The sequence below is a fragment of the Rhinoderma darwinii genome, chromosome 6 (assembly GCF_050947455.1).
Source record: "Rhinoderma darwinii isolate aRhiDar2 chromosome 6, aRhiDar2.hap1, whole genome shotgun sequence".
Lineage (NCBI taxonomy): Eukaryota > Metazoa > Chordata > Amphibia > Anura > Rhinodermatidae > Rhinoderma > Rhinoderma darwinii.
This window is the reverse complement of record NC_134692.1, coordinates 6,629,875-6,648,510: the sequence shown is the minus strand read 5'-3', so window position 1 is coordinate 6,648,510 and position 18,636 is coordinate 6,629,875. Positions and strand designations below refer to the sequence as shown.

Here is an 18,636-nt window from a genome sequence, read left to right as displayed (position 1 = left end):
AGGTTTTTCATTTTCTTTGCCCACATTTAGGGACTTAGTTTAGATAAGAATTTAACCCGGAAAAAAATGTGTTACTTGTGTTCTAAACTGGTAATAAAATGTACAATATAAATCTTCCTTCATAATTTTTATTAGTAAGGTTTATTTTTATATGCATATATATGTTTAGGTAACTTTGTCGGTATTGGGGGGGGGGGCGGGGGGGCCCTGGCACATTATCTGCACAGGGGCCTTTTGCAGTCTGTGTCCGCCACTGCATGGACTGTACCAAATATATCCTGAGAGTCTGTCAGCGGTCCAAATGTACGGGGCCACACATGATGCCGAGTGCCCGGGGCACAGATTTCACCGCCTGGACCAGTGGTATTGTGTCCTCATTACTCTGGACAGGACGAAGTACACAGGAATATGAGGATATTGACATTTCTGTGGAGTCGTGGATCTGCCAGAACTCAGGGGGCTCAGCTGCTCCTGGGCTCTGTTGGTTTATTTGGAAATCTTCTCTGCTGTTAGAGTAGACTGAAAAAGGAGAGAGGATGGAAAAGAGGAAGGAAGGAAAATAGGAAGGAAGGGAGGAAAGAATGAAGGAAATGAGGAAGGGAAGGAAACAAAGGAGGAAGAAATTAAGGAAGAAAAATAGGAAGAAAGCGAGGAAGGAAGGAGGTGAGAAAGTAAAATAGGAAGGAAAAGAGGAAGAAAGGAGATGAGGAAAGGAAATAGGAAGGAAACAAGGGAATGTGGATGGGAGGGAGGAAGGAAAAAAAGCAACATGGAAAGGGGAAAGGAAAGAAGTAATTAGGCAAAAGAGTAGAGAGAAAGGAAGATAGGCAGCAAGGAAAGGAGAAAAAATATAAGCAAGGAAGGAAAAAAAAAAAGATAATGACGAAGGGAAGAAAAAAGAAAGGGATAAAAGTTGCTCAAGAATATCATATGGGCTGTATCTCCAGATCAGTTCAGCATAAGTAATGTAATGTATGTACACAGTGACTCCACCAGCAGAATAGTGAGTACAGCTCTGGAGTATAATACAGGATATAACTCAGGATCAGTACAGGATAAGTAATGTAATGTATGTACACAGTGACTCCACCAGCAGAATAGTGAGTACAGCTCTGGAGTATAATACAGGATATAACTCAGGATCAGTACAGGATCAGTAATGTAATGTATGTACACAGTGACTCCACCAGCAGAATAGTGAGTGCAGCTCTGGAGTATAATACAGGATGTAACTCAGGATCAGTCCAGGATAAGTAATGTAATGTATGTACACAGTGACTCCACCAGCAGAATAGTGAGTGCAGCTCTGGAGTATAATACAAGATGTAACTCAGGATCAGTACAGGATAAGTAATGTAATGTATGTACACAGTGACTCCTCCAGCAGAATAGTGAGTGCAGCTCTGGAGTATAATACAGGATGTAACTCAGGATCAGTACAGGATAAGTAATGTAATGTATGTACACAGTAACTCCACCAGCAGAATAGTGAGTGCAGCTCTGGAGTATAATACAAGATGTAACTCAGGATCAGTACAGGATAAGTAATGTAATGTATGTACACAGTAACTCCTCCAGCAGAATAGTGAGTGCAGCTCTGGAGTATAATACAGGATGTAACTCAGGATCAGTACAGGATAAGTAATGTATGTACACAGTGACTCCACCAGCAGAATAGTGAGTGCAGCTCTGGAGTATAATACAGGATATAACTCAGGATCAGTACAGGATAAGTAATGTAATGTATGTACACAGTGACTCCTCCAGCAGAATAGTGAGTGCAGCTCTGGAGTATAATACAGGATATAACTCAGGATCAGTACAGGATAAGTAATGTAATGTATGTACACAGTGACTCCACCAGCAGAATAGTGAGTGCAGCTCTGGAGTATAATACAGGATGTAACTCAGGATCAGTACAGGATAAGTAATGTAATGTATGTACACAGTGACTCCACCAGCAGAATAGTGAGTGCAGCTCTGGAGTATAATACAGGATATAACTCAGGATCAGTACAGGATAAGTAATGTAATGTATGTACACAGTGACTCCACCAGCAGAATAGTGAGTGCAGCTCTGGAGTATAATACAGGATGTATGTCAGGATCAGTACAGGATAAGTAATGTATGTACACAGTGACTCCACCAGCAGAATAGTGAGTGCAGCTCTGGAGTATAATACAGGATATAACTCAGGATCAGTACAGGATAAGTAATGTAATGTATGTACACAGTGACTCCACCAGCAGAATAGTGAGTGCAGCTCTGGAGTATAATACAGGATGTATGTCAGGATCAGTACAGGATAAGTAATGTAATGTATCTACACAGTGACTCTGTTGTTTGTGTAGATCATTATATCTGCATGTCAACTGGGAAATGTTGTACAGAGGTGAATACGGTATATGCTTTATATAGTTATACTTAATTTACAGATCACGATCCCAATGGGCAGACACATTGTGCACGGCTTCCAGCTTGGAATATTTTAGTGTACCAAAGATTGTTGCCGTGTTTTTTCATGCTGACCCTTCATTAGACAATCTTACAGCCAGAAGACGAGAGTAGACAGATAGAGATTTGTAGGTCAGTTATATTGACGACATTAAGAAAAGACTGCGCACTCTGATGTTCTTACACACGGAATCATACAAAAAAGATTTCTTTATTAAATATACATTATTTACAGTTCCTTATGTCTGTACAACAGTAAGAATAGAAAATAAAGAGAAATTGTTCTGTGCCCAGACATTTTATATCGTCTATAAATCTTTTTTTGCACTGAGTGTTGTTTTAACAAGAAAACCCTTTTATAGAACATGGCGTCTAAGTAAAGAAATATAGAGACGTCCACATGGAGAATGATCATTGTGTAAATATTGCCCTTACTCTAATATCACTGGAGAGTTAACATTAGTGGATGTGAGTAAGGCTTCGTTCACACGTGCGTCAGGGCTCCGTTCATGGGTTCCGTCACAGCTTTCCGCCAGGGGAACCCATGAACGGAATCCAAACTGAAACAAATGGAAACCATAGGTTTCCGTTTGAATCACCATTGATTTCACTGGTGACGGATCTGGTACAAATGGTTTCCGTTTGTAACCGTTGTTTAAGGGTCCCGTCGTTTTGACGGAATCAATTCTATAGTCGACTACGGTATTCATTCCGTCAAAACAACGGAACCCTTACACAACGGTGACAAACGGAAACCATTTGCATCGGATCCGCCAACAGTGACCTATGGTTTCCGTTTGTTTCAGACAGGGTTCCGTTCATGGGTTCTCTTGATGGAAAGCTCAGACGGAAGCCATGAACGGAGCCCTGACGCAGATGTGAACAAAGCCTTACAGAATAGGCGCACTCTTGACACATTCTTATAACATCTTTTAAGGTCAATGTGTTTCATTTATGATTAAATATTATTGTAGCATTTTCTCTAGGGGTGCACATAGAAATGGAGGAGTGCCTATAGTAAGATTAAATATGGCGGACCTCTCCTGGTGCTATTTCATGTCAACACAATCCACCACCCCAAGACAGAAAGAGCAGACACTTACTACCCCCAAGCCCCACTCATTGCTGGGAGAGGAGGGTAAGGCGACTTCAACCCATATTTACTAACATTGTGGTGCCACTGGGGAGGAAGAGTCCTACACAGTCTACAGATGTGGCCCCCAACCTGAGGCTCCCCAGCTGTTGCAAAGCTACAATATCCAGCATGTCCTGACATGCATGATGGGAGTTGTAGCTTTTCAACAGCTTGGGGGCCACAGGTTGAAGACCAACAATAAGGAAGGATAGGGGTGCAAAACCCAACGAGCTGCAGTATCCCAGATGATACTAGACACCTTGACTGGTGGCAATTCAACCAAAAGAAAACGACCATTATGGGACACCAAGGAATATATAGACCAAGTAGATGACTATTACATTCTTCATTCATCTTCCAGTCCCTGATGTAGGCTGAAATAAATCTCCTAGGGAAGGACCCACGATGGTGAATGATGAGTTCTTGTGGCTGCAGGTATATGAGGGAACATAGAAGACAGTCGCAGTGGCCCCTCTGTCTACCCCAACTTTCGCATGAGAAGTATATAGCGTGTTTACTTAGATCTCCATGGACCTCCAATGCCCAATGGGCCCTGGCATCTGCCCAAGGTTGACTGGAGCTGACACCAGTCCTGATGATAACCCTAAACCCCCAACATATTCCATAGACCCTTATAGACAGCCGCTATGGATCCAAAGCACAATACTAACAATAATGACCACATAAATGTATCTGTCTTACTATTTATATTCTATCCTCTTCTGTTCTCCCACAATTCCATGCATAGTAGTAGTACAAACGTAAACACTGTACGAGTGAAACCTATAGTGCTTTTCATCCTGAGCTCCCTGATGCATGAATAAAATGCTAGAACTGCAAACACTGACACAGGAAGTTCATTGGAGGGACTAGAGGAGTTAATGTAGCTCTGAATGACAATAGAGTTGGTGATATACCATTCAGGGTCTGAAGAAAGCTGGGTGACCACCGGTAGGAGCACGGTTATGGTTTCCATGAGTGGTTGTCACCCAGTATGTGGCACAGATTACATAAGAGGATGACTTTCCTTTTTTTGATCTAGGAGAAATGCCCCTTATAGGACAATGTATATTCTGGAACACTTTTGTTTATTTTTTAACCTAAATAGATAGAAAATTCTCTGCTGGTTAATTTCACAATATGTCATTATAGCGGTCGGAGCTTCATTGCGTTTTTATACAGAGCGCCAAATCCCCTGAATAAACATTAAAGGGGTTGTCCAAAGGAAAAAAACAACATTTTTATTTGAGTGACAATATTCTGTATGCCTGTCACCACCACTAGGGGGAGCTTGCTGCATACTGATTATACACTAAAATCAATAACAACACAGTATACAAAGAGCTCCCCCTAGTGGTGGTGGCAGTCAGGCAGATATATATCATATAATGCTAAGTGTATGCAGGGGATTTGGAGCTTTATAATTGCTATAAATATATATTATATAATTAATCAGTGCAGAATTGTAGATCAAAAAACAACATGGGTGTTTAAAGACGGACATTCCCTTTAAGGCTATTTTTGGGGATTGTCCATATCTCTGACCTGAAGAGATCCCTGTTTACAAGAAACTTTCTGAAATCCTTCGCCTTTACAATTTCTGCCGGATGTTGATGCTTCTGCTCCGTCAGTGATCAGAAAATTATAGAGAAGAGCAAAGAATGATTGTGAGAAAACAACAAGCAATGAGTCCGGTAATGAGATCGGGTTGGGATTTGCTGCATGTTCTGAATTTGCAATTAAGAAGTCGATTAATCCGGATTGATTGGCTTTCCTCTGTGATCTATGATTCTTGTCAAGTCTTCGGTTTACACCAATAATGCCAATAGCCGATCCCGGAGCCTGATTAAAGCCTCCGCATTGACCGCTCGCCTCCTGTCATTATCTCCACACGGCCAAATGGATTATGAAAAATATAATAAACTTATTTTGGATATTTATTATAAACTACTAGAGACTTCAGCATTGGAAAGTGAACAATTATAACCAGTGGTGTATGCAAAATGATATGAAGGTGGGGGCAGGGCTCATGGTAACTCATATACACATGTCATTTAGAGATTCACAGGTTTATTCATGCTGAACTAACACCTATATGTACGCATAATTACACACACACGCACGCACACGCACATGCGCACGCACACGCACACGCACACGCACATACACTGCAACCTAAATAAACACACACATATATAGAATGTATATATATATATATATATATATATATATATATAAATATATAAAATTATACACATTCATACATACATAGACATTTAAATAAAATATGTAAATACATGCACTCATGCATTTATAAAAACACACAGATATGCAGTATTCATATATTTATACACCTATACATACAAATTCATGCACACATATACATAAACACATACACACATATTCATGTATACATACATATAAACAGTCATACATACACTCATCCATATTTATACACTCATATATACGTTCATATACACAAACAGTATATAAAAAGTATAAATATTACCTTGAGACATCCGCTCAGTGAAAAGGTCCCTGCCCACAACTCCGCTTGCTGTCTGTGATTTGGGTAGAAGTCTTAAATTACTAGTTTACTGAGCCCAGATTTTATGCATCACTGGTTATAAGAAGTTGTTCCCATATGGCTTCAATTTATGGTGTAAATCAGGGGACTGTACCCGAGGGGACTGACACGTCTCTACACCCCTGGAGGAGTATTCTTGACATTGGTTGAGCATTAGAAGTTGTGACAACTTCAGTTTGAGGATTACTACTGCCCACTGTTGGCTTTAAGCGAAGGGGGGGGGCTACTAATTCCTGAACTTACTGGGTCCTCGGGTCTTGTCTGACCCCTTAGATCTCTCCTGCTGCTAATAATCAAATTAGTAGAGTAGAGGAATGCCAGTAAGGTGTAGGTAAAGCCATCATTTAAATGTTATTCTGTAGATTTTACTAGACATTCCATAATTGTGGGATTAGAAATGATCCAAAGACCTAGGGTCACCTTGATCTGGTTCTTTTGTATGAAATAAATTATTTATGCAAATCATTATAAAAAACACTAAACTTTCTACATCGAAGGAAAAAATAAAATCCTGAATTGGAAATGTGGGAGAGAAGTGACAGGAGCACCTGGATGTGTATTTCACATTTTAGAGCATAAAATGCTACAGATGCGACGTTATCCAATCCTCCTCTACAATAACCTTATTATGTTACTGTCCTAAGAACCGCGCCGTATATACATGATACTACAGATTTAGCAGAGCTGAATTTGTCATTATAAGTCTTAACTGTACTGCAGAAACTGCAGAAACCTCAAATACATCACTATTACATACTTTGGTGCCCCCCATCCCCCAGTGCCTCCATATTTAATTATAGAATAGGTGTCATCCATGATCCTCCAATGTACACCCCTCTCCACATTACCTCTATATGCACTAAAAATAGAGCAGGTGTCAAACTCCAATGCTCCAATATGGTCACCCCCTCACCCCATTACCTTCATATACACTAATAGAACACGTGTCGTCTTCCAATGTGGACACCCCTTCTCCATTACCTCCATATGAACTAATGGAACAAGTGTCGTTCTGCAATATGGACTCCCTCTCCACACTACCACCATATCCACTAATAACAGAGCAAGTGTCGTTCTCCAGAATGGTCACCCCCTCACCTTCATAAACACTAATAGAACACATGCCGTCTTCCAATGTGGACACCCCTTCTCCATTACCTTCATATGAACTAATAGAACAAGTGTCGTTCTGCAATGTGGACTCCTCCATCCCCACATTACCACCATATCCACTAATAACAGAGCAAGTGTCGTTCTCCAGAATGGTCACCCCCTGACCTTCATATTTACTAATAGAACACGTGTCATCTTCCAATGTGGACACCCCTTCTCCATTACCTTCATATGAACTAATGGAACAAGTGTCGTTCTGCAATGTGGACTCCCCCCTCCCGACATTACCACCATATCCACTAATAAAAGAGCAAGTGTCATTCTCCAGAATGGTCACCCCCATTACCTCCATAATCACTTATAGTAGGATCATCCATTGTGAACACCTCGACCCTAACTGGTGTCGTTCTTCAATGTGTTACTTGTCACAATAAGGTTTTGGTCGAGATCTTTGCGGTGTCGGCTGCCTGAGGCTTGTAGGGGAGAGGGGACACGATTCTCCACAACTCAGGAATACATTGATATAAAAGAATATTTTGTTTCCATTTAACTTCTCGTTCTCATCTATGCAAAAATAAAACTAGCTCCTCCCACCGCGATCTATAGTGTCATCTACTGAATATAGGTTTTACATTAAGGGATATTTTTCATCAAAAATAAGGTATTTCCTGCAATACAAATCCAATCTCCCGAACATACAGAAATCCAGTAATATTCCACATCCAACCCAACTGGAAGTGCTGCAGGTGCATTCAAGTCCTTCTGATCCGGATCGCTACGTCTGAAAAAGAAATTCACCACCCCTCCCCCGCAAAGGAGACATTCCCAATAAATACATATAATTCAGTCCCCCTATTTATATTCAGCTATATCTGTTACTGGGAAAGCTGAGTTACAATCCAAACGGAAGGTCATTGCTGCTTCAAATATCTTGTCACCCAGCTTTTCTAGGGTCCTGGAAGGCACATCTGTCTTGAGATGTAGTAGAGAGGGAGCAGAGAGGTGTCGATGCAAGTCAAGGCAGATCGGAAAGCTGGGTGACAACCTCCGTGGAAGCTGTAATGGCAACCACATTGGTTGTCAGCCATCCAACGTCTCCAGAAACAGATACAACACCGAAATAACTTAACGACTGGTCAACCCAACTTATGTGAAAAACATTGTCATCTATTGCGTTATTGGAAATCTTCATAGATAGGTTCATTAGCCGAATGGATGATGATGGAGCCATCAAAGCCAAGAACAGAGGAGATCGAGGGGATTCAATATCCTCACAATTACCCCGGGGGCCCCTTTAAGAAGCTAGAGACCACCTGGTTAACCTGTGACCTGCCTAAAACCTGTTCACACGACTGATTTCTCAAACCTCCCCTTCTCTAAGTTTAGCTTTATACCATATAGAAGAGAATTGCATAAAATGCAATTCCCTAAGTCTCAAGCCTAAAAAAAACCAAACCTGCGAGACATTACATTTTTCAGTCCCTGCTTGTTCAGTGTCTGCACAAAGCATGCTCTATGAGCATTATCATAGACATCTTCTCAATGTTAGGGTTGCTACAAAGGTGGAGGGTGAAGATAAGCAAAAAGGATTAGTTCACCATCAACATCATCAGCGATTCGCTGCTTTATCCTTTTGGCGATCACTAATGGTCCGTAGGAGCGCACAATGTTCTTGAACCCCTATGGAAGTTGATTCTTAATATAAGAATATTTACCTTAAATTCTAATTGGGCCTAAGCAGCACGTATATCCTATATGTAATGTATGTCCTTCATGTAATAGTGACGAATAACGGATCCGATAATGTGCGATGTAACGGGTGATGGCTTTTTTGGGGGTTCTGTTGTCATTTTGGAGGTCAACTATTTATCCAAAATAAATCCGCTACCATCAATGTCCTTTGATCTCTCCTTCAAGCCACTCTTGAGAGCTACAAGTCGGCGTCAGGGTTAATGCCTCGTTGTCGCAGCTGGAGTATTCCCGTAGTGAAACGCGCTTACAAAACTGGAGAAAAGATGCAGTTGTGTCTTCAGACACGGGGCAGGAGGCCTAATCTGTAACGCTGAGGAGACTTTAAGAATACGGAGGCCGTAAGATGTTTGTCATGTTCCTCTTATTCCTGCCGTAGAGAAATTGCTAAAAGAAAACAGCAAAAAAAAAAAAAAAAACAAAAAGAGGAAAAAGATGTAGAAAGCGAAGCTCAGATAAAATATTCCTTTTTACACTCGCTGACGGTGTTCTGTAAGTCCAGCTCGTTCCTGAAGGAATAGTCCATGCTGCCTGGATACTCCTTTTCCTTGGGCTGACTTTTTCCATGAGTTTTTTTGTGTTGGTAAATAATTTTTGTCATTATTGCCACAATGCAAAAAATGATAAATATTGTCACGGCTATGACACCTAGAGAGAAAACAGAGGGGGAAACAGATGATGAGAATCCTACTCCTCAACTTCAACAAGAGACATTTATTTCATTTCCCCTGTCAATTGTTAGGCACTAAGGTATATTTTTAGCTACATTGTATCTTTCAGAGCTGAAATCAGAATTCTGCTGGTTTCTGTGATCTCTGCTTGTTCTGTGTCTGTACAGAAGATGATCTATTGTGGAGCAATGTGGGCAATGTAGTGACTACACCATGCCCTACAATGCATTGAAAAGGCAGCAGAACATTATTGATCTCAGATAAACTGCCCATGCACTTTAGATAAAAGTTGTCTGAACCTGACGTTTTTTATGGTATCAGACGACTATCTAAGGGCTTATTCAGACGAACGTAAAATACGCGCGTGCAACGCGCGTGATTTTCACGTGCGTTGCCCGTAGCTATATTAGACAATGGGGCCGTGCAGACATGGTAGCGTTTTTTGTGCAGCGTTGCTCCGTTGCAAAAAACTCACGACATGTCCGTTGATTCAGCGTTTTCAACGCATCACGCACCCATTGAAGTCAATGGGTGCGTGAAAACCACGCATGTCGCACGGAAGCACTTCCGTGCGAACTGCGTGTTTGCGCAACAGCTGTCAAAAGGATGAATGTAAACAGAAAAGCACCACGTGCTTTTCTGTTTCCGAACATCCAAACGGAGTGTCTTTGCGATTAGCGAAACCCGACAACCGAAGCTAACTTCACCGGGTTCGGCCAAACTCGTTTTGGCCGAACTCGGAAAAAAAAATTCCGGTCCGCGACGTCGGGAGACATTCACTGTGCATGGTGCTGAAAGAGTTAAACTGTTTCAGCACCATGGACAGTGACTTGCGATCCCAAAATACATGAACCTGTAAAAAAAACCGAAGTTCTAACTTACCGATTACTCCTGTCTCCTTCCTGCAGTCCGACCTCCCGGGATGACACTTCAGTTCAAGTGACAGCTCCAGCCAATCACAGGCCAAGCACAGGCTGCAGCCAATCACAGGCTGCAGCGGTCACTTGGACTGCCGCGTCATCCAAGGAGGTCGGGCTCGATGTCAAGAGAGGCGCGTCACCAAGGACGCGTCACCAAGGACGCGTCACCAAGGCAATGGCCGGGAAGTTCTCGGTAAGTAGGAACTTTATCTTTTTTTTTACAGGTTTTTCGCTGTTGTGTTCGGCATTCACTGTCGAGGGTGCTGAAAGATTTAGCTCTTTCAGCACCTTGGACAGTGACGGGCGTCGACAAGCTTCATCTCTATGATGCCGGCTGCGCGAAAATCACGCAGCCGCGCATCAGACACGGATGACACACGCAGCTGTCAAATAGTGTTTGCGCGCGCAAAACGCTGCGTTGTTTGCGCGCGCAAAAACGCAACGCTCGTGTGAATCCGGCCTAATGTGCATGGGGAGTTCATATCATATGTTCCCCCAACAGCAGATGTCGGGGAAAGAAGGATCGACATGTTAGATTTCAGCATTCCTGATCCCTTGTTCTTGCAGGAGATAAGAGGAGAGGAGACAGGCCATGTTCACACATGGCAGAGTTTTTCCGCTACAAATGTTGGTGCAGATTTGGGGCAATTACGCAACGAATCTGCAGCAACATTTGCATATTTGACAGGTAATTCAGACGTTGCAGATATCACAGCGGACTTGCCACAGATTTCAGTTTTTGCATTGCAAAGGCTGAAATCCACAGTGAAACTCCGCTTCTTCTCCGCAACAGACAGTGCATGCTGGGAGGGAAAATTCAGCCCCGCAGCCTATGGTCCGCAGCGGAGTTTTCCGCAACGTCTGAACTAACTTGCCTAAAAATGTATTGAAACAACTGTAAAAAACGGCCACAGGAGAATTCCACTGCAATTCCGCCACGTCTGAACGTGGCCTTATTCATGCTCAGGAAATATTTTTAAAGGGGGGTGGGGAATGTGTATGGGGGGGGGGGTTGGGAGAAATAATCAAAACTAAAGTGTATGGGCAGCCTTAGGGCATGACCACACATGGCGGAATTCCTCCGCAACTGTCCGCATCAATGCCGCACAGAATCTGCGTTGCAGATTCTGCAGCGGATCTGCACAAAATGTGCAGAAAATTGATGCGGACTGGCCGCTGCGGACTGCAGGAAAAGTGCTTCTCTTCTCCCTATTCAGTGCAGGATAGAGAGAAGGGACAGCACTTTCCCTAGTGAAAGTCAAAGAAATTCATACTTACCGCCCGTTGTCTTGGTGACGCGTCCCTCTTTCGGCATCCGGCCCGACCTCCCTGGATGACGCTCCAGTCCATGTGACCGCTGCAGCCTGTGCTTGGCCTGTGATTGGCTGCAGCCGTCACTTAGACTGAAACGTCATCCTGGGAGGCCGGACTGGAGACAGACGCAGGGAGTTCTCGGTAAGTATGAACTTATATTTTTTTTTACAGATACATGTATATTGAGATCGGTAGTCACTGTCCCGGGTGCAGAAACAGTTACTGCCGATCGCGTAACTCTTTCAGCACCCTGGACAGTGACTATTTACAGACGTCTCCTAGCAACGCTCCCGTCATTACGGGAGCCCCATTGACTTCCTCAGTCTGGCTGTAGACCTAGAAATACATAGGTCCAGCCAGAATGAAGAAATGTCATGGTAGTAAAAACAATACGCTCCGCAGCACACATAAGATCTGCGGACTTCATTGCGGAATTTTGACTCTCCATTGAAGTCAATGGAGAAATTCCGCCATGAGTCCGCAACCAGTCCGCCACTGCTCCGCAACAGACAGAGCATGCTGCGGACAACAAATTCCGCTCCGCAGCCTATGCTCCGCAGCGGAATTGTACGCATCGTGTAAACGAACACTGCTAAATTAAAGTGAAAGTCAATGGAGAAACGGCTCCGCTGCGGATTAACGCTGCGGAGTGTCCGCAGCGGAATTTAAGTGAAATTCCGCCATGTGTGAACCCGCCCTAAGGAGATGTTCACACCTTTTATTTTTACATTTTGGTCACTGTTGAATTACCGGTCATATGTTACATAATTGCCCACAATGCAGTTGAAGCTGCGTCATTTTTGGGGAATGCTACATTTTTAAAACAGTTGCAGTTTGGTAACAGATTGGTCACATATTTCCCCATTGACTTAAATAGGGGAAAATAGCAGCATTAAAAAACGGTGTGTAGCTTTGGATGTGACTGGAGTATAAAACATGACGCAACTCCGGATCAGTAGAAGATAAGAATAAGGCAAGAAACAAGTCACAAGGAGCACGGAGCCCATGTAAGAAGACAGATCCTTAGGATAGATTTACATAAGACACTTCTTTTTCTACATTTTGTGCAGAGTTTGGTGCAATTTACATAAACACGGGGAAATCAGGCCATTTTTGTTAAAAAAAAAACAACAACAACAAAAAAACTGGAGAAAAACAACCACATATAAAAATCCCCTTATGCAGTTAGCAACAAACACAACTTAAATAACCAAGTACAGAACTAATACTGCTCACAGCTGAGGGTTTGTTACAATTTTATTCAGTCTAGACAATCCTCTGTGAGGCAAACACATCGGCAGTACAAATCCCATTTGTTACAATGTATTAGTGATGGTAAAATGTATCAGTCTGGAGTCCATAGAGCATTATCTAGACTGGATACAATTGATGCAAACCCTCAGCTGTAAGAAGTATTAAAATCTGTTCACATCTGCGTCAGGGCATTCAGTTGTTCTGCTCCGTCAGAGGAGCAGAACAAGGGAATGTTGGACGCAACGGTTCGATTGCAACACAGACACCACCGGCGGCCGACGGAACCCATTAACTTTAAAGGGTTCCACCAGATTTCCGTGAGTTGTCTCTGGTTTGACTAGGAACAATATCGCAGCATGCTGCGGTATAGTTTCCGGTAAATTCTAACGGACCAGCAACGGAGGCTATGACATAGATGTGAGCAGGTCCTTAGGTCTGTACAGGTTTTCAGCCTCTGGATGTGAATGAGAATGTTCCCATTCACTGACAGCAATTAAAGATTTTCAAAATGATGAATTGAAACACAAAGGGTATGTGCACACACACTATTTACGTCCGTAATTGACGGACGTATTTCGGCCGCAAGTCCCGGACCGAACACAGTGCAGGGAGTCGGGCTCCTAGCATCAGGGGAGATTCACACGAACGTTGCGTTTTTGCGCGCGCAAACAACGCAGCGTTTTGCGAGCGCAAAAACCATTTGACAGCTGCGTGTGTCATGCGTGTCTGATGCGCGGCTGCGTGATTTTCGCGCAGCCGGCATCATAGAGATGAGGCTTGTCAACGCCCGTCACTGTCCAAGGTGCTGAAAGAGCTAAATCTTTCAGCACCCTCGACAGTGAATGCCGAACACAACAGCGAAAAACCTGTAAAAAAAAAAGATAAAGTTCCTACTTACCGAGAACTTCCCGGCCGTTGCCTTGGTGACGCGTCCTTGGTGACGCGTCCTTGGTGACGCGCCTCTCTTGACATCGGGCCCCACCTCCCTGGATGACGCAGCAGTCCAAGTGACCGCTGCAGCCTGTGATTGGCTGCAGCCTGTGCTTGGCCTGTGATTGGCTGGAGCTGTCACTTGAACTGAAGTGTCATCCCGGGAGGTCGGACTGCAGGAAGGAGACAGGAGTAATCGGTAAGTTAGAACTTCGTTTTTTTTTTACAGGTTAATGTATTTTGGGATCGCAAGTCACTGTCCATGGTGCTGAAACAGTTTAACTCTTTCAGCACCATGGACAGTGACTATCTCCTGACGTCGCGTACCGATAATTTTTTTGCCGGGATCGGCCAAAACGAGTTTGGCCGAACCCGGTGAAGTTCGGTACGCTTGTCCGGCTTCGCTCATCGCAAAGACACTCCGTTTGGATGTTCGGAAACAGAAAAGCACGTGGTGCTTTTCGGTTTTCATTCATCCTTTTCACTGCTGTTGCGCGAATCACGCTCGTCCCACGGAAGTGCTTCCGTGTGGTGCGCGTGATTTTCACGCACCCATTGACTTCAATGGGTGCGTGATGCGCGAAATACGCAGAGTTATTGAACCTGTCGCGCTTTTTGCGCAGCAGACAAACGCTGCGCAAAAAGCACGGACTGTCTGTACTGCCCCATAGACTTGTATTGGTCCATGCGTGCCGCGTGAAAACCACGCGGCCCGCACGGACCGAATACACGCTCGTGTGAATCCCCCCTCATAGTTATGTACGATGCTAGGAGTCCCTGCCTCTCTGCAGGACAACTGTAATCATGTTTTCAGTACGGGACAGCAGTTCCACGGAGTAGCAGGGACTCCTAGCATCGTACATAACTATGATGCTAGGAGCCCGGCCCCCTGCACTGTGTTCTGTCCGGGACTTGCGGCCGAAATACGTCCGTCAATTACGGACGTAAATAGTGTGTGTGCACATACCCAAAGGGGGGGAATTTATTAAGACGGGTGTTTCATACGCGGCAGATTTTGTTGCAGACATTTGCAGAAAATTTGGGCCGCAGGTGCTCGGATGAATGGAAATTATTTTCAGTCGCAGAAAATTTCTGCAACAAAATCTTGTGTGTGTCTCTGCACCCTGCGTCTACAGGCACCCAGCTTTACCGGACCTGAAGAGACCAAAAATCGGGAATGTCACCCATATAACTATGTATATAGATCTGCCGGGGGCGGTGGAGGACTCGCCGCGCTCCATCACCGCTGACGTGCGCAGGAATTGATATAGCGGCCGCAGTTATAACCCGCTCACTACATCCGCTATGAGTAGACGGAGAGGTTACTGCTCCGCAGCCCCACACTGATCGATGGCTTGTCAGGGCCGGGCTATGAGGAAAGATAAGCTGTTCTGAAAACCTGGAGCCCAGAACAAAGGCAATTAAAGAGATATATAACCGTGCTCAGGATTTAGAATGGATCAAACCTGAGTACACGATGATATCTGACATGAATGAAACAAACAGAGCGGCTTAACCCTTAGTAGATGTTTTCCAACGAGTGTTTACAGGGCTTGTAATTCATCTAAGACAGATGTAGCAGAGCTGAACTGGTAATTGAGCTTTGAGACAGCATCATTTATATAATATAGTAGGCGTTACCTGCAGTCCTATCTAATAATACAGATAATATACAGCGATAACTCTCTGCAGTCCTATGTAAAAATATAGAGAACACACAGTGATAACTCTCTGAGTACAGATAATGTAGTAGATGTTACCTGCAGTCCTATGTAACACCACACATAACACAGTGATAACTCTCTGTGTACAGATAATGTAGTATATGTTACCTGCAGTCCTATGTAACACCACAGATAACACAGTGATATCTCTCTGAGTACAGATAATGTAGATGTTACCTGCAGTCCTATGTAACACCACAGATAACACAGTGATAACTCTCTGAGTACAGATAATGTAGTAGATGTTACCTGCAGTCCTATGTAACACCACAGATAACACAGTGATAACTCTCTGATTACAGATAATGTAGTAGATGTTACCTGCAGTCCTATGTAACACCACAGATAACACAGTGATAACTCTCTGAGAACAGATAATGTAGTAGATGTTACCTGCAGTCCTATGTAACACCACAGATAACACAGTGATAACTCTCTGAGTACAGATAATGTGTAGATGTCACCTGCAGTCCTAAGTAACACCACAGATAACACAGTGATAACTCTCTGAGTACAGATAATGTAGTAGATGTTACCTGCAGTCCTATGTAACACCACAGATAACACAGTGATAACTCTCTGAGAACAGATAATGTAGTAGATGTTACCTGCAGTCCTATGTAACACCACAGATAACACAGTGATAACTCTCTGAGTACAGATAATGTGTAGATGTCACCTGCAGTCCTAAGTAACACCACAGATAACACAGTGATAACTCTCTGAGTACAGATAATGTAGTAGATGTTACCTGCAGTCCTATGTAACACCACAGATAACACAGTGATAACTCTCTGAGAACAGATAATGTAGTAGATGTTACCTGCAGTCCTATGTAACACCACAGATAACACAGTGATAACTCTCTGAGTACAGATAATGTAGTAGTGTTACCTGCAGTCCTATGTAACACCACAGATAACACAGTGATAACTCTCTGAGTACAGATAATGTGTAGATGTTACCTGCAGTCCTATGTAACACCACAGATAACACAGTGATAACTCTCTGAGTACAGATAATGTGTAGATGTTACCTGCAGTCCTATGTAACACCACAGATAACACAGTGATAACTCTCTGAGTACAGATAATGTAGTAGATGTTACCTGCAGTCCTATGTAACACCACAGATAACACGGTGATAACTCTCTGAGTACAGATAATGTAGTAGTGTTACCTGCAGTCCTATGTAACACCACAGATAACACAGTGATAACTCTCTGAGTACAGATAATGTGTAGATGTTACCTGCAGTCCTATGTAACACCACAGATAACACAGTGATAACTCTCTGAGTACAGATAATGTGTAGATGTTACCTGCAGTCCTATGTAACACAAGGCTGCCCTTTTTTTTTGGTGCAAAATATTGATGTAAACGACACCAGCTATAAGGTAAGGGAAAGTGTCTAACATGTATAGTAAAATGTGCCATATTTATCATACAGCATGCGCCACTTTGACTTTGGCGCAGTTTCTGTCGGTCTGGTCTAGTTTGTAATCAATCTCCCTCACTGTGCCAGTTATTTTTCACCAAATAATTGATACATGAAGCCCCCGATTACCTCCTATAACTGCCGGACCGCTTCTCATTTCATTAGTCAGGGGCGACCGGTCATCTATCTTCTCAAAGGGATCTGAGGAAGAAAAAGGAATAGGTCCATGAAGACATTACTTGACCTCAGCAACACCGCTCGCCTCTTCTATGTCCTCCTTTATGGGGGAATCTTCAGCTCTGTTCATACTAATCTGTCTGATTCATGAATATAATGCCAGAACAACAGGAAAGACTGACACAAATAATTCCTCCGAGAGGACGACTCAGGGACTTGTTTTCCATTGATTGATTTGGAAGGGGGAATTAGGTCATTTTTAACATGAAGGTATTTGTAGCAAGAGGCTCATTGTTCTATTTCACAATCCTCTCCTCTGATTTCCATGGTACGCACGATACGGAATCACAACATTGTGACATCACCACTTGATACATTCGCCGCCAACATGACAGCTCGTGTCCGTTGTTTGTAAACAGCGGCACCCTCGGAATCCGCCACTTAATGGAACTCTGTATAATGAGGACGTAGGTGACGTTTGACATAATGTTCACAAGTTCATGTTCACATTCTGTCTCCTCTGAGCGCTGCAGCTTCATCCTCGCTCGCTCCTTTCTACGATTTATATCGGTCACTGTAATTACTGATGTACGCAAAATTAATGTAGAATTATGAGGCTGAGCCTTTCGTAACATCTATAGTTTGTCCGCCAGTTGTTTTCCAAAGGAAACTCCCCCCTCCCTCCTATTTACCTTCCACCTCCCCCATTTACCATCCGCCTCCCCCCCATTTACCATCCGCCTCCCCCCCATTTACCATCCGCCCCCCCCATTTACCATCCGCCTCCCCCCCATTTACCATCCGCCTCCCCCTCGTCAGAGCACTTTGTCAGTATTAGAGTCTCCGCTCATTGTATCAGTGTACGACGCAGCAGAGCTGGATTTATCATGTTTGGGTTTTAGAAACATGTCTATAAAAATTGATGAACATCCGAAAATTGTCTTCATTACTAAACGCAGCGAGTGGCTGCAATTAAGTGCAACACTTAAGACTTGCTTATTTGCATAGAGAAATGCGCTATTTAATAACCCTCCCCCCAAAAATCAGGTCATCAGCTCTATCAGAGAGCGACCTTCTGCGGGTTATAGAGGGAAAACTATTTTTTATTTTTGAAAATAAAAAATAATGATTTGATCCCTGACTTGAAGGGGTTGTATGAAATTAGAAAAA

At 43.3% G+C, this 18,636-nt stretch overlaps 1 protein-coding gene across 1 annotated transcript in view; it reads right to left on the bottom strand.

Annotated features, from left to right (window-relative positions):
• Positions 1–2,647: 2,647 nt before the first annotated feature.
• CNTNAP5 (contactin associated protein family member 5) overlaps positions 2,648–18,636 on the bottom strand; it is a 393,202-nt gene continuing 377,213 nt past the window's right edge. The window contains exons 23-24 of the mRNA XM_075829064.1: positions 17,419–17,490; positions 2,648–9,687 (exon numbers count right to left, since the gene is read on the bottom strand). Of these exons, the coding sequence (XP_075685179.1) occupies positions 9,491–9,687; positions 17,419–17,490 (269 nt within the window). The 3' untranslated portion in view covers positions 2,648–9,490. The remainder of the gene's footprint in view (positions 9,688–17,418; positions 17,491–18,636) is intronic.